Here is a 27,576-nt window from a genome sequence, read left to right on the forward strand (position 1 = left end):
CGGCTCCCCAAAACCGATCCTCGCCAGCCTTTCCCTGGTGGTTTCGCTGCCTTTGAAAGGCTGTCTGAAGCCAGGATCCTAATTTGGCGGACAGTGCCTGCTAGGCACCGCCACCATTTTAGGGGTGCAGACCACTCCGCCAGGCAATTGGAGCGATTGCCTGTGGCGGTTTCGTGGTGGGCGGTCTTTGCACCCGCCACGGTTGCAGTCTGGATCTGCCCGCCATCCTAATCTGCAAGGCGGAGAATCCACGTTCAATGGCGGAGGGCTCACCACCGCACAGCTGGCAGTGGCGGGCCTACCGCCATCGTAATCAGCCCCATGTTATCTATGGTGTGGGATACTAGTTCTTGGATTAATCTCTAAACATTATCAAATTAGCATAAGAAGAGGTTCCATCATTTAACAGAAAATATGTGTAGTAGGGGAACAGTCACTTTATTATGAGTTTTCCCTAGGTGGACAGTAGTATGCAGATTCAGGTATGCATGGTAGTAGGTGATGTGTGTACTTGAGCAGTAGCCTTTGATGCACAACTTTATTGAGAATTGTACGCATAAGTGGCTTCACCTACCAGTATATGGTGTATGTGGTAGTGACTGGAGTGTTATTGCTCAGCTCTGTTCAGAAAGAAAGTTGTATTTAAAAGAGGTGCATACAGCCAATTCTATACTGGTGTAGAATATAGTGTATGCCGGAACTGGCATTATATACAGAGGGCTTAAGTGATATCATCAATTTAGATTGTTTCCACAATATCAGCTAGTTGCGATATCTGAGAAGTCTGATTAATAAAATAGACTTATCACACCTGTGGGATTCCCCTTTGACCTCAATGTTCCATCAAAAAACAGCCTAAAAAAAACCTACTGGGAAATGGTTGCACGTGAAGAGTTTAGGCACCATGACCCCACCTCACTCTCAGGGCTCTTTCTTCAGATTAAATCATGCCCGAGTCTCGAGCCCTATTGGGATATCTTCAAAAAAGCCTTTGGACCGAAAACTTTACTTCAAATTTAAGATCAGGATCTTTGCCCCGAAGTGTTTTTCTTCCAAATGGTCTTCCACTGGGGACAACAAATGTCATATGTGTGCCAAATATATTGAACCATATTCGCATGTGGTTTTTGCCTGCCCTGCCTACGCCGGCCTGCGTAAAGTTTGGCTGGTGCAGCTCTGTAAGGGTATGGGCACAAGATCACACAGCTTAGCCCTGTGAATTCTTTGCTCTGATCCGTCACCTAGGTATGCAATCCCGGTGGTAAACTTCTTGATGTGTATGTGGCACATTTGTTTCAAACAAATTATGGCTGGAAAACGATCATGATAAAATCCTTTAAAATTGTGTAGGTGCATGTGGGCATAATGTGACTTGTGGGGCCCAACACAACTGTAAAGGCTTATGAGACTGCCTATATTTTATGTTTTTTAATCTTTTTATGTCATGTAATGTTTCATATAGCAATAGCTTTGATTGTCATTCTTGCCATTTTTTGCACAGATGTTTTAATTTAGCTTTTAACTTTTGCACTGTTTTTAACTTTTTTATCTGTAATACTTTTATGACTTGCATAGTCGAATAAAGCTTCTTTGACTGACTGGCATACCGTTTAATACATACTGTCGGTAGTATAGCAATGAATACTCCTGTGCTTTACTTTGAGGGTTGGCTGGTTGGCTGAGGTAGGTACCGTAGGCCAACTAGGGACCCGCATTTCCACATCAGGGAAAGGAAGGACACATTTGAGATAGCTCCCGCGCACCCCCTTGGTAGCTTGGCACAGGCAGCCAGGCTTATCTTCAAGGCAAATGTGTAAAGTATTTGCAACCACGCTCACAGCAACCCAATGATGACACCACAAATGGACTCTATATGAGTTTTATAAAAACGAGTATACATTTTATATAAAAAGATATACGATGAGACCACACGATATAAATCCAACATATGAGTATGTGTAATATTCCTCCTGGCTGAAGTTAGGCCAGCCAGCCCTTGTAAGTTCAGGCGATATTAATGATCACTTCTAAACATTCCACTGTAGTCCTAATACAATGTTATGCAGTTCGTAATGCTAGAATCAGGCACTTTGCATTGGAAAAGTAATGCAATGCGTAACGCAACAATCAGGCACTGTGCAATGTAAAAATAATGCAATGCGTAACGCAACAACCAAGTACTTCTTTATGCAGAAATAATGCAATGCGTAATACACTAATCAGGTAGTTTGTTATGCAGGAATAATGCAATGCGTAATCAACTAATCAGATAGTTCGTTATACAGAAACAATGCAATTCATCATGCGACAATCAGGTAGTTCGTTATGCAGAAATAATGCCTTGTGTAGTACACTAATCAGGTAGTTCGTTATGTAGGAATAATGCAATGCGTAATACACTAATCAGGTAGTCCGTTATGCAGAAATGATGCAATGTGTAATACGACAATCAGGTACTCCGTTATGCAGAAATAAGGTAATGCGGTATACACTCCAGCACTGATCATGGTGCCTTAGAGAGGCCGAGAGCGTCTTCCTCCGAGCCCGCACCCCGCCCCAGGCATCGACACATGTTACCTAGGGGATGCGACCTCACTCTCCTCTCCTCTTCCAGCGACTTGGGCATCCGATGCAATCTTTGTGAATTGGCATCGGCGGGCTCAGGCCAGTGGCTCAGCTCCTCCGGGGCTGCCGGTCCGGGCCGCTACTGCAACGAAGATCTCAGGCTGCCACAGGGCACACGCACACAGGGTCGCTGAGACTCCCTTGAGTTTCGGGTGCACGATCACCGGGCACTCCTCACGAAGGTCTCAGGCTGCACAAAGAACACGCACACAGCGTCGCTGAGGCTCATTTTAACTCCGGGTGCATGATAACAAAGGCAATCCTCACGAAGGTCTCAGGCTGCACAAAGCACACGCACACAGCGTTGCTGAGACTCACTTGAACTCCGGGTGCATGATAACAAGGCAATCCTCATGAAGGTCTCAGGCTGCACAAAGCACACGCACACAGCGTCACTGAGACTCACTTGGATTCCGGGTGCACGATAAAAAGGCAATCCTCACGAAGGTCTCAGGTTGCACAAAGCACATGCACACAGCGTCGCTGAGACTCACTTGGATTCTGGGTGCTTGATAACAAGGCAATCCTCACGAAGGTCTCACGCTGCACCAAGCACACGCACACTGCATCGCTGAGACTCACTTGGATTCCGGTGCACACGATAACAGGGCGCGCCTCATGAAGGGATCAGGCTGCAAAAAGCACATGCACACAGCATCGCTGTGACTCGCTTGGACTCCAGGTGCCCATGATCACAGGGCACTCCTTACGAGGGTCTCAGGCAGCAAGAAGCACATGCACACAGCGTCGCTGAGACTCTCTTGGAAACTTTTGTCTTTCTGAGTTTCCGCAACTGGGAGCCAGCTCACCTCGGGCCCTTGGGGATCAGTTACTTCAGGACACAGCACAGCAAAGTCCTTTCAAGCAGGGGGACACAGCACAAAGCAAAGTCCCTGTAGCCTTTCCTTGGTTAAAACAGCAAACTGCAGGCCAGCCCCAGAACACACAGCAAGGGTCAGTCCTTTTCTTCAGTCTCTTCAGTTGTTTCTTCCTTGGCAAATGTTCCTCTTGAGCATGAAGTAGCTCCAATCTTGTTCAATCTTGATCAAGCCATTCTCCAACATTCAGGGTCTTCAGCTCTCATAGTTATACTCCTCAATGGCTTTGAAGTCTTTGTGTTAAGGGGGCACTGACCCCTGTTCAAACCAGTTCTGGGTACCTCCCTGCCAGTGACACCTTCTTCCTTTAATTAGTCGGGGTCTGAATTCTCATTCACTCAGCAGGAGATGGAACAATTGTTTTATGGCAGCAACCCAGGCCTCTTCACCTGTAGGAGCTACTCCTCCCCCTACACTCCAGATGCAGGTCAGCCTGTTGCTGTCTCACCTCCTCCCCTGGGTCAAGAAATTCCCCAGATCCTATCGCTTTCAAATCCAGACAGTCAATCCACAACCAGGCAGAGACACACAGAAATGTTAGAGCACAAAAACCCAGCCACTTCTAAAAGAGTAGCTTCTAAACACACAATGCAAAAACCACCTTCATAAAAAGATGTGTTATTACATTGTGAGTTCAGGCATACTAAACTTCACCTCTCCATCTTAAGCCTTTGGGAAGATAGGCTGGAAAACATATCACACAGCCTCCCGTTCTGTCCTATGGGCAAGATGGCCTTTCAACAGAGAAAAACTAAATGGAGATTATTTCACTGTCATGACATGGTACACACCTTAGTACATGTCCTACCTTTCACATGCACTGCACCCTGCCCAGGGGGTACTGGACCTGCCATAGGGGTGTCTGATGTGCATAGAAAGGGAAGGGTAAGGTCTGGCAAGTGGGTGCACTTGCCACAACAACATGGCAGTTCAACAAACGCAGACACTGCAATGGCAGGCCTGAGTTCCCTTTTTAAGGCTACTGGTGTGGGTGGCACAATTAGTGCTGCAGGCCTACTAAAAGCATTTGTATTACCAGCCCTGACACACATAGTGTACTTTACTAGGGACTTTACTAGTAAGGCAAGCATACCAGTCATAGACAACCAATTACCATTATACTTTATACAGGGAGCACTTCCACTTTGACACTAATCAGCAGTGGCAAAGTGCCCAAAGCATATGAGTCAGTCAAAAATAGAGGAGGTAGAGGCAAAAAGTCAGGGGTAATCACACCAAAAAATGCCAGGTCTAACAGTTGTGTATAATTATTTACATGCATTCAGTGTGTGAGGTTAAGTAATTGTGTGTGTGACTCTGTTGTGCATTGTGTGGGTGGGTGTTACTCTGTGTGAGGCGATGATTCTGTCTGATTGTGTAGTTGAGTATGTGTCTGTGAGGTTGTGTACATGTGTCACTGTCTACATCAGTACTTGGAATTATGTGTCTGTGGATTTAATTTTGTGCATAGGATATACAGTGCATATAACTTTATATATAGAGCGTGTTTGCATCTCCTAAGGGAGGGTTTAAGCTTATCTGTCAGTCTGAGGTTATGTACTATGTTACTCTTTTTGTGTTTTTGTGACAGTTACCGAAAGTGTACAACTAACTATCGAACTGATTTAGAACTGATTCAGATCTCAGCGGACGAGTAACTCCATCACAACGGCAATGGATATCCCATCTACCAACATATAATATCTATTATGTTTTATGGGATTTATATTTAGGCGGACTGGCTATCCGTCATTGTTGTGATGGAGTAATCCATCCAACTAGATCTAAATCAGGTCCTATGTATGCATGGGATTCTGTATGTGTGTGTCTTAATATGAGCATGAGCTTATTGTGAGTTTGACTGTATCTATATAATTGCGAAGCTGCATCTCACTCTGTTTGTGGGGGATGCTTGAACAGAGTTGTGTGGGTGAGTATGTATGTGTGAGATTGTCTAAGTGTGTGGGAGTGTATGTATGTGTGTGTACATGTTTGAGTGTATGCATGTGTTTTGTAAGTTCATTTTTTTAAACAGTGTATATTTGTGGATCTACTGCCGCGAATCCACAGTACAATCAAAAAATAAGTTCATCATTAGGTTCAAATACACAGAGAGTCTCTTCACAGCACCCACAAACGAACCAGGGGGCCATGGTACATCTACCCCATCCCTTTCTACTTTTTAAAAATGTTTTATGATGGAGAAGGGGACCAAGTTGTAAGATGGTGGCCGCAACTTGCTTTTCAGCCAATCACAATGCAAGGTGTGGCTCGCACATTTGCGGATCCATTGCCAAGGATCCGCAAAGGATCCACAGTGTGAAATATACTTTTTTTAGTCTTTAATTTCTCCCACATGACTGAATGGATTTACATCAAACGACAAAATCCCTCTTTCTGTGCCAAGATCTAGCTTTTTGCCGAATTTAGTGTAAATCTGGTCAACCGTTTGGGCTGTAGCTGTGTCTAAAGTTCCTATGGAAACATTTATAGGGAAAACATGTTTTGGGACCCCCTTTTTCTCAGCCCCACTTAGTGAATCACCCCAAACCTTCTAGTTTCTAGTGGAGATAATAGTCATCTTTAGCCCACCTGATAATCTACCTCTGCCTTGATCATATCCCAGTCTAGTGATAGTTACAAAACCCTTAACGTTAGTGATCTACCAGAACCATATTTCTTCCGAAAGCACAATTTGATGATTCATCCACATAACCACTTTTCGGTAGGAGTGTGAAGCAGTGTATGATTCAACTTACCAATAAGAGATTTTGGGAGAACTCAATGATCTATTCTTTGTTCCCCTACTTCCGCAAATCATGATTAACTTGATGGCTCATGAAGGGGGCGTAGCGATTCAAAGATTCCCATCCTTGGCCACAACCTGCACAGTGGGGGGACATATAATTTGAAATAACAATCCTTAAATTATTATTATAATGTTTGGGTGAATTTCCAGACACCTGGTTGAAACTCGGGTAGCCTACATTAGTTGCTGAGTGGGATATCTCTGACTAGAAGCTAGGCCTTCATGGTGATTCAACACTGGCATTACCTTTTCTCTCTTTACTAGCAAATCTTCTATAGACATGTGTGCTTCAGTTGCTACGCGCAGACCTAGACCGAAAAGACCTGTCTTAGCCCTGCACACATTACTGGCTATTATGGAGGACATTAAGTCCACCCTTGTTAGCTCTCGACCCCCTTTGCCTATCAGGAAGCCTGCATGTGCAAGGTCTGCAGATACTGTTTCTTGGAGTGAGGGTATCTGCTTAAAGCTATGGAACAGTTTTAATCTATTCAACTAATATAATGTTTTTTGCTTCTTCCCCTTACGGTCTATATAAAAAAAATAAACTGGCCCAAGGGATGAGGGGTACCAATATCAGGAAGCGATGAAAAGGCGGAGCCCCTTATCTCCCTCTAAGGAATGGGGTTCACCTTAGAAGTGGGAGATATTGTCTTACACTTTTCTTTGATCGAACCGATGGATTTAGGTTGGACCTTCTCCATGACACCACCCTCACCCACCCTTAGACCAATTTTTGCTATTTTTGCTTTAGGCATCTCAGTATTATTACATACAGGGCTTATCTCTTGGTGGGGTTTGGTTGATAAATCAGGTTGTCCTCTTCCAGGGACAATTTCCCATGTGGTACTTGTCCTGGTTAAGGGAAGACCGCTGGCTGGTCTATGTAGCGTTTACCCTTTTATACTTTTATTTAGTATTTCTATGCCTTCCCCGTCAGTGAGGTGGAGGAATCCTATAATTTAGGGTGGATTTCCTATAGCCATATTTAAAAACCTTTTTTAATTAACATAGGCTGTCTGAAGATACTAACGGTATGTTAATTAGGGACAATCTCTAAACCCTTAGAAGTCTCTGGAAATGAGGGATGCTGAATATTTGAGTCCTAGATTTCCTGACTTCCAAAATGAACAGAAGCTGTGATTTCCTCTGCTGCCTTGTAAGTAAATGCAAAAAGAACTATTGATGGACAGAATGCAGAACAATTTCATTCATTCACCCCAGTACAGAGATCTGGGCCTAAATCCATAGTTTTTTTGCTCACCATGCAATTTCAGTTTGTACCCAGCCATATGTGAATCAGTCTTGGCCCTGCGCGCAATGGAACAGTCCATCCCGAACTGTCAGGCAGGTCCTCCCTGTCTGGAAACAAGCATCCAAGGATCGGTTTTGGGGTTTCACCCCTCATCAGCCAGGATAGCTTGACTCCAGTGGCTTGGCAGTTCGGGCTGGACAGTTCCCATGAGGCACAGGGTCAAGGCTCGTTTGCACAAAGCTGGGTCTGAACTGAGGTGGCGAAGTGAGCTATAGAACGATGATTAATTCAACCCTGATCTGTGACTGGGGGTGAGTGTCTGAAAATTTTCAGTGCTCCGTTCATCATCTCCTTGTGTTTGCTTTGCCTAGTAAGTGAAGGCAGACATATGTTCACTTTGTGAGGTTATAAATTGACTTCCTACATATAGTTAGTTTGCAACAACTGGTCAGAGTTCATCATGACCAAAGTCTCCAGAATCCCTTGCAGGGCCTTCTGCCTCAATAGGACCACATCCAATAGTGGTGAAGAGGGAGAAGGATTGATATCCACAGTATTTTCTGAGGAAACTTGGGAACTGATCGATGGCTCCTCCAGTCCCTGATTGGAGGGGTGAATCTGGGTTAGGTAGATTTACTGACGGGGTGAAGATATTGTGTTAATATAATGAGCTGACCCGACAAGACAAGACCCAATACACCTGCCAACTGCACATCTTGAGGTCTTACAGTGCTACTGGACAGCATGAAGAGATGAAATGGCTCTCTCATAAACACTCAGGAATGCTCTGATCTCTCATTTCTCAGGAAAGGCCCAAAAACTGCACACTCTACTGATCATAAAGATATCCCTGAAAAAAGTACAGTCTCAATCTGAATAGAAATGTCAGACTACTAAATAAAACACTATAAATACTGTTTCACCTATATTGGCACAATTTATAGCAAATGAGCCTGGGTCTGAGAAAAGTGAAAATATAGACCAAGCGTATATTCAGGACCCTAATTAGCTCCTCATCTGCAAAATCCATTTCAAAAGAAGAGGCTTTTCATCTAAAGGTAAAAGTCCGACCCATACATAGCAGAATGAAATGGTCTCTGGAGTATTAGGAGACAAAAACTATCTGCATATGGTGACTGGAACTAGCAAGCCACAGCCCTAGTAAATGACACTGGTAGAGCTTACTAGAAATTACCAGCACACATAAGGTCCATCAGGTAGAGACCTTTGAATCAAGTATCACACCACCAGCCACCACAGTCGATCATTATATTACTAACCAGATACAGCAATTATGATATACGCTTCTTTCAGGAGACCTGGGCCATAGAAGAAATGCTGATGGATCGTTTAATGTCCCTTCACACACCAGCAACCAAAAGTAATAAAAAGGGAGGCCGAAAGGAGGATTAGTTACATGTATCTTATTTACCCTAGCGGCCTCATCCATCATTACGCGGGAGCTTGGAAAGAACCTGCAGCAAATAATATTTCACACTCAACAATCACACCAGATCTTACCAAATAGCTTCAGACACAATTCATAGAGGAGAAAGGTGCAACCCATCAACAATGCCTTAATTAACTTCAAAGTATGGCACTAAGTAAATGATAGGAAGGTCCTACATAGGATCAGAAGCAATCACAATTGGCTGCCCATCTCTCTGACCCTGAGCATCAGACAGCCTCCAGAGACCTATTTTTCAAAACAAACCAGATATATTGAGGTTGGGATTTACTGCAAATAGCAACACGCTTCAAGATGAACAGACTAGTTTTAGCCTTTGGAGAGAACCAAAATCTCTGTTATGGATGAGCAAAGAACACGTTCAAATCAAATGGAGCAATCACTTTATTCCCTTTGCACTCCTCTCTTGCATTTATAACAGTCTATCACCCAATGTCACTGTTCTCTGAATGTTGATAGTCACAAAAATGCCTTGGATTAGATGGACTTCATCTCCCTACTGACATACACCCGATCTGGAAAAAGGAACTTACAACACCATGTATTGCTGAATGGAAGTGTCTCCTTTATTTGCTTTAGTGGGTTCCTTAGTTTTTCAGATAGTACTTTGTATAATGTTGACTGCTTGCAACACCCTCCCTTGGATCATTGGAAGGGTGCTTAAGGGCTGAATTTGAGAGTAAAGGGTAAGGACAGAAGGAGAAATCTGATAACCACATGAAGCAGTAAATAACATTTAGGATGGGTAATCTGGGTAGCAGAGTTCCCAGCCTACCTTCTTTCACAAGGTACCAGTGGCTCTGATAGCAGAGATTCTTTTGGCTTTGTAGTGAGTAGCACAGTTTGCTGAAGAGCAGACACCAGCAGTTGTCTGGCTGTCTTGAGCGATAAGCCAAGGGTGTAAAAGTGCCTGTGTTTGCAGTGTGACCATCAAGGGGCCAAGGTCTTTAGACTTGCTTGAGAGTATATGAAGTACATGGAGTGGGCAGAGCACACACCCCTGTTTGCATTTTACCAGGACCTCTGTTGTGCACTAATTGTCAGCATCATCCAAAATGACTGGCTCAGCTAACATTAGTACATCATTTACAATATTGTGCTAACTGTTACTGATTCTCTATGTCATCTCTGTATAATATTTAGAACAATACTAAATTGTATTGAAACTCTGTCTTTGTTAACACCCTTTTAGGTGAAAGGTGACCCTAATAGCTCCTTCTGTGAACTCAATCTCCTCTTGACAGTGACTGACCTGTTCACAGCAGGCACAGAGACCACTGCTACAACTCTACGCTTTGGGCTGCTGTACATGATGCTCTACCCAGACATTCAAAGTAAGTGTCAACTTTTTTTTTTAATGCTGATGGTTTAGAAGGATTAAATTATCTTAGCGCTGATCAGGAATCCATCTCTCCTCTTGCAAAATAACATATAGGTTTATATTAAAACGTATTTACCAAAGATCTCCCTGTATCGACTTGAGATTAGTCGACCCTATACATTGCCTCCCTCATGAACTATATTCATGTGAGGCTACTGGCTATCAAACCCCATTAAATCACAATGGGAACTTACGCTATTTGCTCAATCATTTCATTTTATACACTGTATATTCAAATAGTTATTGGAACTATTACAAAACTATCTAATTCATGTAAAACATGTAAGACATCTGTTTATGTGAATATCTTCACTCTATTCCCATGACCGGATAAAGCCTTGGCCCCAGCAACAGGTACTAAGATGATATAGTCACAAAAGGGTTCTACACTAGGTTTATATTCCTCGAGACCTTGAAGTTGCAATACCACTGGTTTAATCAGTAATTATTGAATAATACTTTCTAAACCTTTCATACATTTAACAAGTCTAACCAGCAGCTAGAATGTTTCCCCTTTCATGACACTGTTAATCACATTTATCAACACTTAACTCCAGTTGTATCGCAGAATATTGACAACTACAATATCAAATGACAAGAATATCATGTCAAACATATCCTATAAAAATATGGGATTGGCATACTTCAACCAATCAATCAATCAGTGATTCTTTTAAGCCTGCTTCTCACCTGTGAGGTTATCAAGGTACTGGGGGGGCAGCTCTGGTCAGTTGAAGAGCCAGGTGTTGAGGATCTTCCTGAAGATGTGCGGGGTGGGGGTGCGTCTGATGTCGATCGGAAGCTCGTACCAGGTCTTGGCTGCAATGTAGGAGAAGGTTCTGCTACCCGTTCTTGCTCTTGGATGCACGGGAGTTCGGCGAAGATGAGGTTGGCCGATCGAAGGTTCCTCTTGGGTAAGTGGAAGGAAATTCTGTCATTGAGGTATTGGGGTCTGGTGTTGTGGAGGCATTTGTAAGCGTGGGTGAATATCTTGAAAGTTACTCTCTTCTCAACAGGTAGCCAGTGGAGGTTGCGCAGGTATTGGGTGACGTGTTTGTGTTGAGAGATGCAGAGGACAAGTCTGGCTGCGGTGTTCTGGATGGCCTGGAGTTTTCGGAGCAGAGACTTGATGATCGGAGGGTGTTGAAGCAGGTAGAGGAGATGGCATTGACCTGTCAGGTCATGGAGAGGGAGGAGTCGAGTACGATGCCGAGGTTCCTGATCTGGTCTGTGGGGGTGGGGGGGCTGCTGAGGGCAGTGAGCCACCAGGTCTTGTCCCATGCCGAGGGGGAGGGTCTGAGGACGAGGACCTCCATCTTCTTCGAGTTGAGTTTCAGGCAGCTTCTGCTCATTCAGGATGCAACATCCTTCAGTCCTTCCTGGAAGTTGAGTCTGGTGGTGATGGGGTTCTTGGTGAGGGAAAGGATGAGCTTGGTGTTATCGGCGTAGGATACTATGCTGAGTCCATGCTGTCAGATGATGGCGGCGAGGTTGGCTATGTAGATGTTGAAGAGCGTGGGGCTAAGTGACGATCCTTGGGGTACTCCACAGTTGATTCCATGGGTTTGGAGAGGAAGGGTAGTAGTCTGATTCTTTGGTTTCTGCTGGTGAGGAAGGAGTGGAGCCAGTTGAGGGCAGTTTTCTGCACGCTGGTGTAGTGGAGTCTGGTGGTGAGTGTGTGGTGGGAGACGGTGTCGAAGGCTGCAGAGTTGGAGTTTTCTTTGATGAATTTTGTTAGTTGGATGTTGACGGTCTTCTCAGTGACCTTGCCCGTGAAGGCGAGGAGGGAGATGGATCAGTAGTTCCTGAGGTCTGTGGGGTCTGCTGAGGGCTTCTTTGGTAGGGGTCTGACTTCTGCACATTTCCAGTTGTTGGGAAAGATGCCAGTTTTGAAGGTGACGTTGATGGTGAGGTTCTGTGGAAGATGTGCGTGGGCAGGGTTAAGTGGGGTCTCCTAAGTGAATGTTTTTCATGGTCACGGCGGTGTCTTCGGTGGTGACTGGTGTCCAGGAGGAGATGGTGGGCTGGCTGGTGTTGCTGGAGGAGGGAGTGGTTTCGGAGTCAGGTGTCTGGTCATTGAAGTTGTCATAGAGGCCCATGATTTTCAAATGGACGTAGGAGCCGAGCTTGTTATAGAGGTCCAGGGAGGGTGTGATGTCTGTTGTTTCGCTGGGGGGCTTGGTGAATTCCTGGATGAGCTTAAGAGTTCCTTGGGGTTGCTGGAGTTAGTAAGGATCTTGTTCTGGATGAAGGTCCTTTTGATGGATTTGATGTGTTGGTGGAATTCCGTCATGGCGTTCTTGTAGGTGGTGCAGTCTTTCCACGGATTTGCTGTTTCTTCAGTTCTTCTTAAGACATCTGCAGGTGCGTCTGGCTTCTTGAAGGTCAGTGGTGAACCAGGTGGCCTTTCTTGGGTACTGTCTGTCAGGGTTACATAGGGGTGCAAGCTCGTCTGGGCAATTGGTGATCCATCTGTAGGTTTCATTGGCTGCACAGTTGGCGTCGATCGAGGTGGTAGGGGCATCGTGTTGAGGGTGAAGTTGAGCTGCTCCTCGGTGACCTTGCTCCAGTTTCTTTGTGGAGGGCAGGGTACAGGTTTGGGCGGTGTGGGTTTGTTGACAAGAAAGTGTGCGCAGTGGTGGTCGGCCCATTGGGGTTGCGTGATGTGGCTGAAGCGGATGTTGTTCCCACCTGCGAAGATGGGGTCAAGGGTGTATCCTGCCTTGAGGGTATTGGTGGTGACGAGCTGTTTCAGTTCAATTATGGCAAGGTTGTCCAGGAAGGTGGCAGGATTGGGGTCACTGGGGTTGTCGAGGTGGAAGTTCAGGTCTCCAATGAGTATGTAGTCTGTGGAGGTGATGGCGTGAGGTGTGATGAGGTCAGCGATGGCATGGCAAATAAAGTGCAAAGTCCGGGGGGTCTGTAGGCGAGGGTGCTGCAAAGTAAGGTTCTGGGGCGGGTCTGGATCTGGAAGTGAAGTTGTTTGGAGGTGGAAGAGGAGTCGCTCATGGTGGAGGTGGGGAGTCGGAGGGAGCTTGTGTGCGAGTCCTCCTCCTGGGCGGTTGGGGGTGATCCTTCCTCTGGATCTTGCATCCGTCCGGGATGGTGGCGGCGATGTCGGAGGCGGAGGAGGTGTTGGTCCAGGTTTCTGTTTGGAAGGCGACATCTGGCGAGAGGGTGTTGAGGAGGTCCCAGATCTCTATGGTGTGTTTGTGCAGGGAACACACGAGGAGGGTGCACTTCAGGGTTTCGGTGGTGTTGGCGTTCGACGTGGGGGCAGAGACCGTGGGGTTGCAGAGGGTAGTGAAGGTCTGGCAGCAGTGATGGCAGGAGAACTGGCCATGGGTGGTGTTCGGCTTGGACAGCTGGCAGCTGTTGTTCCTCCCAGGGTTGAGTGCGAGGAGGGAAGCTGAGTTGTAGTGGAGTGTGGTTGGAGATCCAGGGTCGCAGCACTGGTTGGGTCACGGACAGGCGCAGATGGGCTTGCCTTTTGTGCGCTCACATACTTTGTACATCAACTACAAAAATATTGTGTCAAAAATATTGTGGAACACAATACAGTCCAAAAAAGCTAAGAGTCTGGATTCCTTTATCTATATATATATTTCAGTGATGTAATTTGAGAAACCATCAGTGATGTTACTGACCATGTTATGAGGGTGAGGTCATAAGCAGTGCATTGCGAAAGGGCGAATTATACCTGATGAATTTCCCGGCTTTATATAAGTGAAACCTGAGCCTAACTATAACATCCCTGTAACCTTTGGTTTTTTCCAGTGAATTTCTAAGGTTTTTTTATATGCTAATTCCTAACTATAACATTCCTGTAACCTTTTTTCTTTCTTAGTGAATTTAATTTTATATCAATTAAATTTGTAAGTATAACATCCCTGTAACGTTTCTTTTTTTTAAGTGAACTTGGAAGGTGTTTTAAATGCTATTTTCTAACTATAACTTCCCTGTAATGTTTGTTTTTTTCCTAGAACATCCTAGGTTTTTCTAATCCTATTTGCTAATTATAATGTCCCTGTAACGTTTCATTTTTTCAGTGAATTTCCAACATTTCACTATAACATCTTTTTAGTTGTTACTTAGTTTGATTAAATTCTAACTATTTTTCATCCTTAAGAGTAGTTGGTTAGTGATCTTCTGTTTAAAATTGTCTGTCTACAATGTTTTCTGAGTAAAACCACTTTTACTTAGTGTTTTTCTGTATTCGCTGTGATTTCAGTGATTGCGGTGACATCCCTATTTGTGCATACCGCGTGTTTTATAGACACTCTAAAACACATATATACACCTATATAATTGATGTTTGACACTAGTTGTGTATTGCTGTCTTCTTTAAATGTGTCTGTGTATAGTAATTGTTTAACAGAATCACTTTTACTTAACATTTCCGTTTTTCGCAGTGTTACACATATTTTAATTGTTGTTTGACACTAGTTGTTCAGTTATGTTCTCTTTTTAAAATAATTTTTGTACAAAACCACTTTTGCTTAGTGTTTCCTGTTTTCGCGGCCACACCAGAAGTCTTTGTGATGTTGCTAATTGCGAATACTGCGGACTTGTTATAAACTCAGAAACACATATGTACAGATATTGTAAACAAGTTTTAGCGTAGCTGTTCACTATCATACTAATATAAGTTGTGGTTTTGTTTCTAGTTTGAAAGAAAACGACTTAGAACTTCTATTTTGAATTAGCGCTTCCGCAGGGTAACTACAAAAATGTTGGTCATCGCGAATATCACATGACCGGGAAAGCAAGGAACATCATTAGATAATATACTTTTCAGCAAAATGAATAGGAAGTACACATCCATTTCGACTTCTTGAACCTTTTTTTATTGAACTTTGGGGCTGATTACGATGGCGGCGGACATCATAGCGGTGTTTGGGACCGTCCGCCATGCATGCGGCAGTCCCACATACCTGATTAGGATGGGACCGCAACAGCTGTAGTCAGATTCCGCACCATTAACATTGCTGCGGGGGCTGCTGACAACAGCACCCCCGCCATGTCGAAAAAGCATGTTGTGCATTTCACTGCACTACATGGCAGGCACTACGCTGTACCTGCCACATGGTGCAGTGAAATGCAGGGGGGTACCATGGGTACCCCATCAGTGCACCCAAACCACCCCCCAACGCAAGGGGGGCCTGCAACGGTCCCCCGAAAACATTCCCTGCCAGCCTTTCAATGGCGGTTTAACCACCACGGAAAGGCTGGCTGCTGCCAGCATCATAATTCCGAGGACGGAGCCTGCTAGGCTCCGCCACCATTGTAAGCATGCTGAACTCTCCACCAGGCAATCGTAACGATTGCCTGTGGCGGTTCCATGGTGGATGGGCTTTGCCTCCGCCGCGGTCGCGGTCTGGATCCCACCACCATTGTAATATGGCAGTCAGAGAATCCCGGTCCGCAGTGCTGGTGGACCTCACCGCCAGCATGGCAGTGGCGATCGTTCTGCCATCGTAATCAGCCCCTTTATTCTGAGCAGCAGGATCTATCTTGGTGTGCAGAGTTTCGGGCCTTTTTCTGCTTACAAACATGGCAACACAGGAAGGAGATGGGGCTCAGGAGGACCAGGATGTAGAGGAGTTGGAGATTAAACAAAAGAGAGCCAGTGTAGCATGGGACTTATTAAAAATCCCATCTGGGGAATCTAAAACAGTGGCGAAGATAGTGCAATGCACCATCTGTGACAAGACCCTCTCTGGAGGGACAAATAAAAAGTAATAATTTGGGATGACGTCCATGTTATACCACCTCAAGACCTACCATAAAAAATGTCTCCACTTGCAATAAAGCAAAGAAAAAGCAGAGGACCGTCAACTTTAATTCAAGCAGCAAAACGTCCTGGACAGAAAGTGCTGATATGGCTCCAGAGTTATCTAGAATGGGCACATATTGTATGTACTGTAGGGCTGTTATAACTGCTGGTGAGCAACCTGTTGCTGCTATTCGCAATGTTGTGAAAAATCACAGCTGCTAATTTTTTCCCCTTTTTATAGTTTTTGCACATTACTCAGTGCATATTTTTTTAATTTCTCTTGTCCCAGTTGCCATTTTTGTTTGTATTAAAAAACATTTTAAATTATCAAAATCAAAAAAGGTTCCTGTTGGAACCACCTATCACAGTTAAAAAAAAAAGTATGCATGCATATTGAAATAGGTGTATGACTGGTGTATGGATGATTGATTGAATGAATGGCTGGTGCATGGATATTTGAATGAGTGTGAGTAGTGCACAGATGATTGAATGACTGAGTGGTGCATGGATGAATGAATGACTTCATGAGTGGTGCACGGATGATTGAATGCCTGTATGAGAAGTGCATGGATGACTGAATGAGTGCATGAGTTGACCATGGATGTGTACATGAGTACAGTCTGGTGATTGGATGAGAGCAGGTTTAGTGCTGGGGTGAATAGATAAGTGCAAGTGCAGTGCCTCTGGGATTGGTTGACTGCAGGTATAGTGGCTAGGTGAATGGATGAGTGCAACTGCAGTGCCTGCGTTAAAGGAAGAGTGCATAAGTAGAGTCTGGGTAACTGGATGAGTGCAAGTGTAGTTCTGGGGTGAATGGATGAGTGCAAGTGTAATGCCTGGGTGATTGGATAAATGCATGTGTTCTTCAAGGATGATTGGATGAGTGTTTCAGTATTGCTTGGGTGACTGAGTGAGTGCAAGTGTACTTTGTGGGTGAATAGATGACTACAAGTGCAGTTCTTGGGGGGAACATCCATTACAACGCAGGCATTACATCGTAATGCCTTTACAATGCAGGCATTACACCGTAAGTACCATTACAACGCATGCTATTGCAACACATGCCATTACAACGCATCTGCCTTTACATCGCATGCCATTGACATGCATTTTTAAGGTAAGTTTTTTATTTTTATAAAAATAATTTTTGTGAAGTCTTTAATTTTTGGTTTGGGTGGTATTTTAATACCTAGTTATTAATTTTCAAAAATAGTTGTGTTTAAAAAACATATATTTCTTAGTTAAAATATTTTAATTTATTTTTAAGTGGGATTGACACCCATCCCCTGGGGTGGGATGCTAGGGTAACAGGGGTTTTGGGTGGGGTAGTGTTTCATACCCAGGTTTTACATTTAATAATTAATTATTACTTTTTATTAATATTAGAACTTTTTAGACTTATTTGTACTTAAAAAAATGTAAATGTAAAATTAAATGTAATTGGGATTGACACCCATCCCCTGGGACAGGATGGTTGGGAAACAGGGGTTTTGGGTGGGTTTGTGTATTAATACTCAGTTATTAATTTTAATACTTGAGTATTACATTTTACTGAAAATAGATTTAAATTAAATGATTTTGTACTTTTTTATGAATAAAAAAACAAAAAAACAAAGGGTTTGACACTTATCTCATGGGGCGGGATACTTGGGTGTTAGGGGTTATGGGCGGGGGAGTGTATTAAAACCCAGTTATTAATTTTAATACTTGTTTATTAATTTATATTAATACTTGAGTAATTTAAAAATTAAATAATATAAACAATAAATAAATTATAAAATACATATTTTAAAATAATATTTTGATTATTCTTTATGTGGTTTGACAACCAACCCTGTGGGGTGGGGTGCAAGGGAAACATGGGTTTGGGCGGGGTAGGGTATTAATACCCGGGTATTTATATTAATACCTGAGTATTACATCTTACGGCTATCATTTTTTTAAGGGAACTCTTATATAATAAAAATAAAATGTAAGGAACAGGACAGGATGCAAGGGAATCAGGGGATTTGGGTGGGGGAGTGTATTAATACCCATGTATTTATTTTACTACTTGGGTATTAATTTATAAAACATTTTTAATATACTATTTAAAGAATTTAAAGCAATGCAATAGTTAATTAAATAATTATTAATATGTAAACATGCTTAAGTCAGAGTAAATGTAGTTAAATATTTAAGATTATTATAAATATAAAATATAGATATTAAATGATACAGATACCTCAAAAAGCATTTTTGAAAAGTATATTTCTTTAAAAAAAAGATAAGATAGTTAAATTAAATGTTGAAAAAAAATATATATATTTTTTTAACCCCTTCGCCGCCGCACGAATTCCGCCGCAGCGCTGGGGGGTTCGGGGTCAGCGCGGCGCCGCCATGCTCGTGACAGAACCACTCCGTCATGAGCCACGGGCGCGCTGTGCTCATGACGGAGTGGTTCCGTCACGACTCCGCCCGCTCGCATTATTCGCCCGCACAGGCGGGGAATCAGCGCCGTGTGGGCGGAGCGGCTGCAGCAGCCGCAGCATGACAGAACCACTCCGTCATGAGCACACGGCGCCCGTGGCTCATGACGGAGTGGTTCCGTTATGAGCACGCAAGGGGTTAATAACACATTGCAACTGTAATGTGCTCTAACATATTTTTATTTATTTCTTTGTACGTTTTCCCACGGTTTCCCAATGAAATCAATGGGAGAAAATGTCCTTTTTTCATTTTTACTCATAATGATGATATTACAGGTTGTACGTAATGTTTTTACAGTTGGTGGAGCCTCACGATCAGGTTCGAATGGAAGGAAGAGCTGCACTCAGGTAAGGCAATTTACAATATTAAAAAATTGTTTGTACGTGGCTTAGTTTATTGTAAGGAGAGAGGAAGGAGGTAGTTAGAACTAGGATAGTAGTTGTTTATATGTTTTGAATGTTTTAACCCCCATTTTCATTCCTACGCAGGTAGCAGTTGCAGGCCCAATTCGTGTTGATTGATTTTGGTCTAAGAGTTTTTTATTAAAGAAGGCTTTGTTTTTTTTTTTTTAAACAAAGTGTAAAGAAAGCAATGTTTTGAAAATATTTTTAAAGCGTCAGATTTTTCTAAAAAAAAGTATTGCGTAGTCAAATTTTTTAATCCAGATGGAAGGTTCAAGAACAGTGATGGCATGTATGGCAGTATCGATATTTTTGACATTTTAAAAGATTTGCTGATTGGATTTTTGAGTTATTGTCAATTACTGTGGATAGAGGATTGTATCAATGGATTGCTTTTTGTGAATTGTGCCGAAAAACTTTATTTTTTAGGGATTTTTTTGGGGGGGTGAGTTTTTTTTAGGTAGACACGGTATTGTTTGCAGCACTAATTTAGCTGTACAATATGGTTATGACAAACTGTGGTCTGTTTTCGAAAGTTTAACTCACCTTTTTTCAATTTCAACATGGTTTTTGGATTACTTTCTCTGGATTTATGGACTGCGCAAGACTCTCGGCGAAATGTGGGATTTTACCTAAGTTCAAGAGCCTAAGAAAGAAGAAAACTTAAGATAGGAAACCTGACATTTTATTTTAAATTTAAATGTATTTTTGAAAAATGCCAATTGAATTTGTAAACATGATTTTCAAAACAGGCAAGTAAGGTTGAATAGGGGTTAGTATAGATTAGAAATGTAGAATGTGTGCAATATTGCCTATGTGGTCTGAAGCCACCATCAACGAAAACTGTTGAATTTGACCCAATAGTCGCTCGAACATTTCTTTTTTTTTTTTTTTTAACTTATGGGTTTAGACTACAAGTCAATGATTGCGTTATTCTCATTTCTTGGAAACTTTGCTCCTTCTTAAAAGTTCAAACAAATGATACAAGTTTGAATGAGGTTTTCCAATAGATTTGTTGAAGGAGTTATGCCATCCCTCTATTGCATTTTTTGTTTTTGCTCCTCCCTCTAAGCAGGTTGTGTAGCAGTTCCAACACTCCACATGAAATCGTGGCTTCCTCCTGCAACCTGACCTGCTTAGATGGCCAATCCATGTATCCTCAAAATAATTCAGAAGGGGTGGCAATTGTTCATCGTTTATTGTCAAATATTCAGATTCAGTGATAGATGTGTAGCATTCATCTACACAGTCTGGAGCAACAAAGCAAACGGCTGTTAGATTTTTTTTTAACTCAAATTGGAGTTTACTGTCTGATATGTGGTCCTCAACTAAGGATGTTTTTAAAATTTTTCTCCAATATGCCTGTGAAAATTGAAAAAACATCCTTGAATTTGGGTCTCTGTCTACATTTTGGTGATTGTGTTAATCATGGTTAATTCAAAGTCAATTAACACTTTTCTAGGACTTTTGTACAAGGTTTTAGCTTTTACTACTGATGAAAATTCAGTGTATGTTAAGGTTTGCTTATCAGCGAGTAAACTGTAGACTAAAGGTACTACTGTGTTATTAATGTAGGCGTGAATAGTGTCATCCATCATCCAAATATCACTAGTCTCTAATTTCACGAGGTCACGGGTTGTGCTATATATTTGTATTCTTTTCCGAGGCTTTTTGTTAGCATGCAAAAGAAAGGTTTCATTAGTAACAGTGAAAGTTCAGGAGGAATGTTAATATCAGAGCATATTTGAGGTGTTACATGTATGGGGTTACTTGCCTGTTTTTTACGTTGTTTAATGTTTGGGATTGTGGGCATAGAACTTACTACATGCATAGGAATGTTTTGGGATACCTCCCTCAAAACTGAGCCACAGGGTTCATTGGAATTGGATGCAAGTTCTTTCATTTGATTTAGGTTTTCTCTAACCTCAATCTTGATTGCAGAATCAGAGTAGTTATGCTCTGTGGACTTTCAACCGTGTCACCAAGAGTAACCACTTTGCCTGTGCAATGGGATGAGTAATATTGCACACACATTCAATGACACCTGGGCTCAGTTAATCTCTCCTTACAATAAACATAACCACTATACTTTAACACCCTATTGCCTCTGTTGGATTTAAGGTATTTTGCTTGTCTTCCAGTTGCCATCTTGATTTTTATCTGAACAAAAATATTTCAAAAAAGTTAGAATTTTGACATTTTGGAGCTGATTAAGTTGGCGGGCAGACTCTTGTCCGCCCGCCACCCTAACGGAAATAGGACCACCCGCCATATTTATGGCGGTCCCGTGGGGATGATTAGGATACACCCGCCACGGGCGCATCCCACATTTCTGACTTTGCGGTGGGCGGTGCTTTCAGCAGCACCCGCCGTAATGGCAAAAAGGAATGTTGTGCATTTGCATGCACAACGTGGCAGGCACAGCGCGGTGCGTGGCAGGCATCAGCTGGCGGCGATTGTTGTCATTTGCGTCAGTGCTGTAAAAACCTGCTGCCAGTATTGATCTATTCTGTCACAGCCCCAGGCAAGGTGTAAATAATCCGCGGGGAACAACCTTTACAACGCAACTTTTACAATGCACTACCATTACAATGAAACTGTTACAACGCGAGTGCATTGACAACGCAGGACATTACAATGCAAGTCTTTACATCGACTTGCACTAGATGGCGTGCTAACATTAAAAGTAGTGTAGTTTACTATCCCAACACCTTCCCTACTGTTACGTGGACTGGAGTTGGAATAGTAAATTACACTTTTTTAATGTTAGCACGCCATCTAGTGCAAGTCGATGTAAAGACTTGCGTTGTAATGTCCTGCGTTGTCAATGCACTCGCGTTGTAAAACTTTCGTTGTAACAGCATGCGTTGTAACAGCATGCGTTGTAACGTCATACATCCATAATCCGCCCCTACATTTCCACATCTATCACCCCTATCATTGTCACTAATTCAAAATGAATGCATCTTAGCCAGCGTGTAATAAGTGTGGTGGAGAAACTTGAAATGTAATATACGCAGACAACTGCTAGCAGATATCTGTCCCGTATGTGTACAACTGTACTCCAACTGACTGTCTGTCAGCTTGGATCCCATCTCCATTTCCCATTGCCCATGTGCAGTGCACTGTCCCTTTATGTGTGTAGTTTGTACATTATGATATAATAAAAAGACTGCATGTGTGGGTGCCTCAGATTGCAGTAGTACATGTAGCATGGATAAAACTGGAGTTCTAGTGGAAAGGACGGCGTGATAGCGTTAATACTCTGCCTCACCCTCACATATAAAAAAATATATCCATGGGCGTGTGGTCTAGTCTGTTAAAAAACTGTTGTAGTGTCCGGAAACTCCCGTCTATGTATAGATCCCCCCAATTCTGTATGTTCACGCTTCAAAGCATTTACTTGCAGCTGGTTTCTTATAGCACCTGGACTAGTGGGTGATATATGAGCGGCATTAAGGGAGAGTATATGATTGGAACTTTTAGCATCTCAGCTATGTGTCGCGAAGCGATTATAGTACATGCCACTATTGTGGGATGTTTTGCCCGAGTTTTGGGATAGTAGTGATGGCTTCCGCCAGGGGGATCGGATCCATGAATCCCTGCCCCACTGCTATATGTGGCATATATGGGAGTGAGTGGAACCAATATGTTGCATAATGAGCTTCTGCACATAGCTAGTAGAATTCTAGATTGGGGACCTTAAAGCCCCCCAGTGAATAGGGACTGGTGAGTACTTCCCATTTCAGTCTCCATTGCTTACCTCCCCATGTCAGTCAAATCGTTTCCGTTTTTAATACGGCAAAGCAATGTCTACCACGGTAGGAAACATGGAGGGGGTTGCGGGCGGGGGTCACAGAAGGCAAGAGTAGACACTGGGCAAAATGGGGGCACAAGGGGGAAAGGACAACAGAGCTGGAGACAATCAGGGGCACAGAAAAAACAGAAGAAAACACAGTAATAGTTACATCAGATCGGAAGCAGGCGATCGGGAAGCGGGCCACAACAAAATGTGAGCGGCAGCAGCAGCGGGCTCAGGGCACACAGGGGGGCTGTGTGGCGGTGAGGGGAGCGACCTGCCTGGTGACAGGGTCAAGGGTTGCTCTCTCTACCGCTGCGTGGCCTCCATATGTGGGGCTGAGGGAGGGAGGAGCAGCTGGGAGGCGGTAGCGGGCGCCGAATGGGCAGCAGGGGGGCGGGGCTGCAGGGGACGCAGTGGCGGCAACCACGGAGGGGGGAGCGGGTGGGGGTCACAGAAGGCAAGAGTGGACACTGGGCAAAATGGGGGCACAAGGGGGAAAGGACAACAGAGCTGGAGACAATCAGGGGCACAGAAAAAAACAGAAGAAAACACAGTAATAGTTACATCAGATCGGAAGCAGGCGATCGGGAAGCGGGACACAACAAAATGTGAGCGGCAGCAGCAGCGGGCTCAGGGCACACAGGGGGGCTGTGTGGCGGTGAGGTGAGCGACCTGCCTGGTGACAGGGTCAAGGGTCGCTCTCTCTACCGCTGCGCGGCCTCCATATGTGGGGCTGAGGGAGGGAGGAGCAGCTGGGAGGCGGTAGCGGGCGCCGAATGGGCAGCAGGGGGGCGGGGCCGCAGGGGACGCAGTGGCGGGAACCACGGAGGGGGGAGCGGGTGGGGGTCACAGAAGGCAAGAGTGGACACTGGGCAAAATGGGGGCACAAGGGGGAAAGGACAACAGAGCTGGAGACAATCAGGGGCACAGAAAAAAACAGAAGAAAACACAGTAATAGTTACATCAGATCGGAAGCAGGCGATCGGGAAGCGGGACACAACAAAATGTGAGCGGCAGCAGCAGCGGGCTCAGGGCACACAGGGGGGCTGTGTGGTGGTGAGGTGAGCGACCTGCCTGGTGACAGGGTCAAGGGTCGCTCTCTCTACCGCTGCGTGGCCTCCATATGTGGGGCTAAGGGAGGGAGGAGCAGCTGGGAGGCGGGAGCGGGGCGACGAATGGGATGAAGGGGGGCGGGGACGCAGCGGCAGGAAACACGGAGGGGGAGCGGGCGGGGGTCACAGAAGGCAAGAGTGGACACTTGGCAAAATGGCGGCACAAGGGGGAAAGGACAACAGAGCTGGAGACAATCAGGGGCACAGAAAAAACAGAAGAAAACACAGTAATAGTTACATCAGATCGGAAGCAGGCGATCGGGAAGCGGGACACAACAAAATGTGAGCGGCAGCAGCAGCAGCAGCGGGCTCAGGGCACACAGGGGGGCTATGTGGCAGTGAGGGGATCGACCTTCCTGGTGACAGGGTCAAGAGCCGCTCTCTCTACCGCTGCGCAGCCTCCATATGTGGGGCTGAGGGAGGAAGGAGCAGCTGGGAGGCGGGAGCAGGGTGGTGAATGGGAAGCAGGGGGGCGGGCCGCAGGGGACGCAGTGGTGGGAAACACGGAGGGGGGAGCAGATGGGGGTCACAGAAGGCAAGAGTGTACACTGGGCAAAATGGGGGCACAAGGGGGAAAGGACAACAGAGCTGGAGACAATCAGGGGCACAGAAAAAACAGAAGAAAACAGAGTAATAGTTACATCAGATCGGAAGCAGGCGATCGGGAAGCGGGACACAACAAAATGTGAGCGGCAGCAGAAGTGGGCTCAGGGCACACAGGGGGGCTGTGTGGCGGTGAGGGGAGCGACCTGCCTGGGGACAGGGTCAAGGGTCAACATATACTGTACATTGCTTCAACAGAGATGGACAGTCCAACTGAATGTAAATTTGAGGTTTTTTTGGGAATACCATGGATGATATTTGTTGTTAACCAGGTTGAACTGACGGCAGTGGCGCTTTCAGATCATTGTGATATTGATCAGCATAATCTGTCAGGTTAATTGTTTATTGGGCCCATGTGGTAACATGTAAAATTGTCTTCTACTTGTTTTCCTTCTAGCTTTGTCTTTCCTATGTACAAAACTTAATAAACAGATCAAACAAAAAATGTCATGAAAAATATCATAGTTTGGACATGTGTCAAGAATATTGAGACTTTAAATATACCATGGACAGGAATATCGAAGGAAAAAATTAACTTTTCTGTGTTGTTTTTAATATAATTGTTAGAAATATCAATGCAGTAACTATAAATGTAAAAGATTTACATTTTGTGCGCTAATTAGTATGTAATGTATTGAATTTTGTATTCTATGTTTTGTAACTTTAAAAAAAATGTTGATAATTGTTTTAATTATTTAAATTTGTATTTTAAATTGTAAGCAGCGAGATGTTGCGTTATTAGAGAAGAAGGGAATGGAGTTTATAAAAAAATGTAATTCATCATTAAAAAGGTTTATGCAAATTAATTGTTTTGAATTTTAAAATATATTTTATTCTAACAATTTGTAAATACCTTTAATGCTATATTAAATATGATATATATTTTAATGTGACTATTTTATTTTTTATATTTAAATGTTTTAAAAATTGGCATCAAGGGCCTGATTTGAATCTCGGTTGGTAAGCCTCTGACTGCGTGCCGGAGGATTACCAACCGGCAGCCTTGGTTTGAACTCCGACTGCCATATTTCAATGATGGCAGTCAAAGTCCAAAACAGCCGGTCAATCCAACTGGCTTCTGATGGGCTCAAGGAGCCCATTGGTCCATCAGAAACCTCACATATTCCCTTTAGGAAGGTGCTTCCGCCCTCTGGATTATGACAGGCTTTCCACGTTGGGTTTTCCAACATGAAAATTCTGTTGGAAAACGGCTTTGGGGCCCATAAAAGGGCTTCCATCTCTCCTGGCCCTGGCCCTATAGTTGTGGGCCTGGGGGCACCTAGGGTGCCCCCCCAGTAAACCCCTGCTGCATGGTGCATGGATTTACAGAAACTCCCATTTCTCTGTGGGAGCTTGTGCGTGCAGCCGGTTCTGATTGCTGCACAAACTCCCTAGCGGGCACATCCCATATTTTTACATTGCGGCGGGCGGTGCTGCAAGCAGCACCCGCCGCAATGTAAAAATACATGTTGTGCATTTGAATGTACAACGTGACAGGCACCCTGCGGTGCCTGCCACCTTGTACATGCAAATGCCGGGGGGTACCATAGGTACCCCCCATGTGCAGCCCCCCAACCCCCCCCTGGGGCAGCAACGGGCCCTCGAAGGCATTCTCCGTCTGTCTTTTTGCAGTGGGATCTCTGCCGAAAAAGACAGGCATCGTAATGCCCGCTGTCATTGCCCCATTGTACCGTGTCCCGCAAGGCGGGCAGAAAAGGACCGCCTTGCGGTACCATGGCGGACGGTCTTTCCATCCGCCGCGGTACTATTCCCATGTCCACCGCCATCCTAATTTGGCGGTGGGAATATTCAGGTTGTTGGCCGGCGGTGGCAATCCGCCCGCCATCGTAATCGGCCCCATAGTTCTTTTCAGTCTATGTAACTGTATTTTTTTCAACTTTTTATATAAAAGTTAGTAGTTTAGGGTATTGTGTATAACATAATATGTTTGTAAATTTTTGTAATTTACAGAAATTTTAGAATGTCTACTATTAATTTTATAATATATAAGTTATTTTATCATATACTAGGTAACATGTTTTATTTTGAACTAGATTAATAATTTTTGAAGTTTTTAGTGTCAAATACCTTTTCCCAAATTAGTAACGATTGGAGTGGGAATAGTAAATGTCACCCCTTTGTTGTCCAACATCTCCCTCAAGTTTGTTTACACTTTCCCCAAGTTCAATTAGATTGGAGCGGGTAGAGTAAATGTCCTCCCTATAGTGTATAAGATTTTTGTTAAATTTAGTATAATAAAATGATATCACACATTTATTTTTTTACAATTTTAAATTTGTTTTCAGTTTTTCATGTTAAACATATATCTTTAAATTAAAACTTTAAGCAATTACAAAGTGAAATAAATAAAATATTTTTTTAAATTTTGAACTGTAAAAAACAGGAGTGCATCACATTTAATATATTTGTATAATGTACATTTTCAATTGTTAATTTTGTATAAATTAATTAGCTTTTTAAATATTTTGAACATTATTTTAACTTTTTTATTAATATATATTAAATAATTGCATACATCTTATACTATTTTTTAATTTTAATTTATACATTTTTTGTATACTTCCCATTGATTTCTATGGGAAGAAAGACTTTATTTTAGTTGCATTTGGCAGTCATTTTTGTTTACCGCTATCTTTAATTTTGTATTCTATTGGGGCCATTTTAGGTCATTTTTTAGGAAACTAAGTGATGGTTAGATGCTGTTGTTTATCGGAAACAGTTAAATCCTTTTTTAAGGATTTTTTAAGGATTTTGAGGGTGGGGGGATTTAGGTTGCATGTTTAAAAGTTGGATATAGTGTTGCATCTGAACTTTTGGTAGATTTAGATGTTTTTTTTATAGTGTTTTGCACTGTTTTGCCATTCTGTTTTTTTTACAATGTGATATTAATCTATACATGTTTTATGTTACATTATGTGACGTTATTTATATTTTGATGATTAAGGGCCAGTTTACGACTCTGGCGGGAAGAACGCT

At 43.5% G+C, this 27,576-nt stretch overlaps 1 protein-coding gene across 1 annotated transcript in view; it reads left to right on the top strand.

Moving 5' to 3' along the window:
- LOC146833604 (cytochrome P450 2D15-like) overlaps nucleotides 1-27,576 on the top strand; it is a 355,595-nt gene that overhangs the window by 223,924 nt on the left and 104,095 nt on the right. The window contains exon 6 of the mRNA XM_085601483.1: nucleotides 10,228-10,369. Within this exon, the coding sequence (XP_085457609.1) occupies nucleotides 10,228-10,369 (142 nt within the window). The remainder of the gene's footprint in view (nucleotides 1-10,227; nucleotides 10,370-27,576) is intronic.

Source organism: Triturus cristatus, chromosome 4_2, assembly GCF_964204655.1.
Source record: "Triturus cristatus chromosome 4_2, aTriCri1.1, whole genome shotgun sequence".
NCBI lineage: Eukaryota > Metazoa > Chordata > Amphibia > Caudata > Salamandridae > Triturus > Triturus cristatus.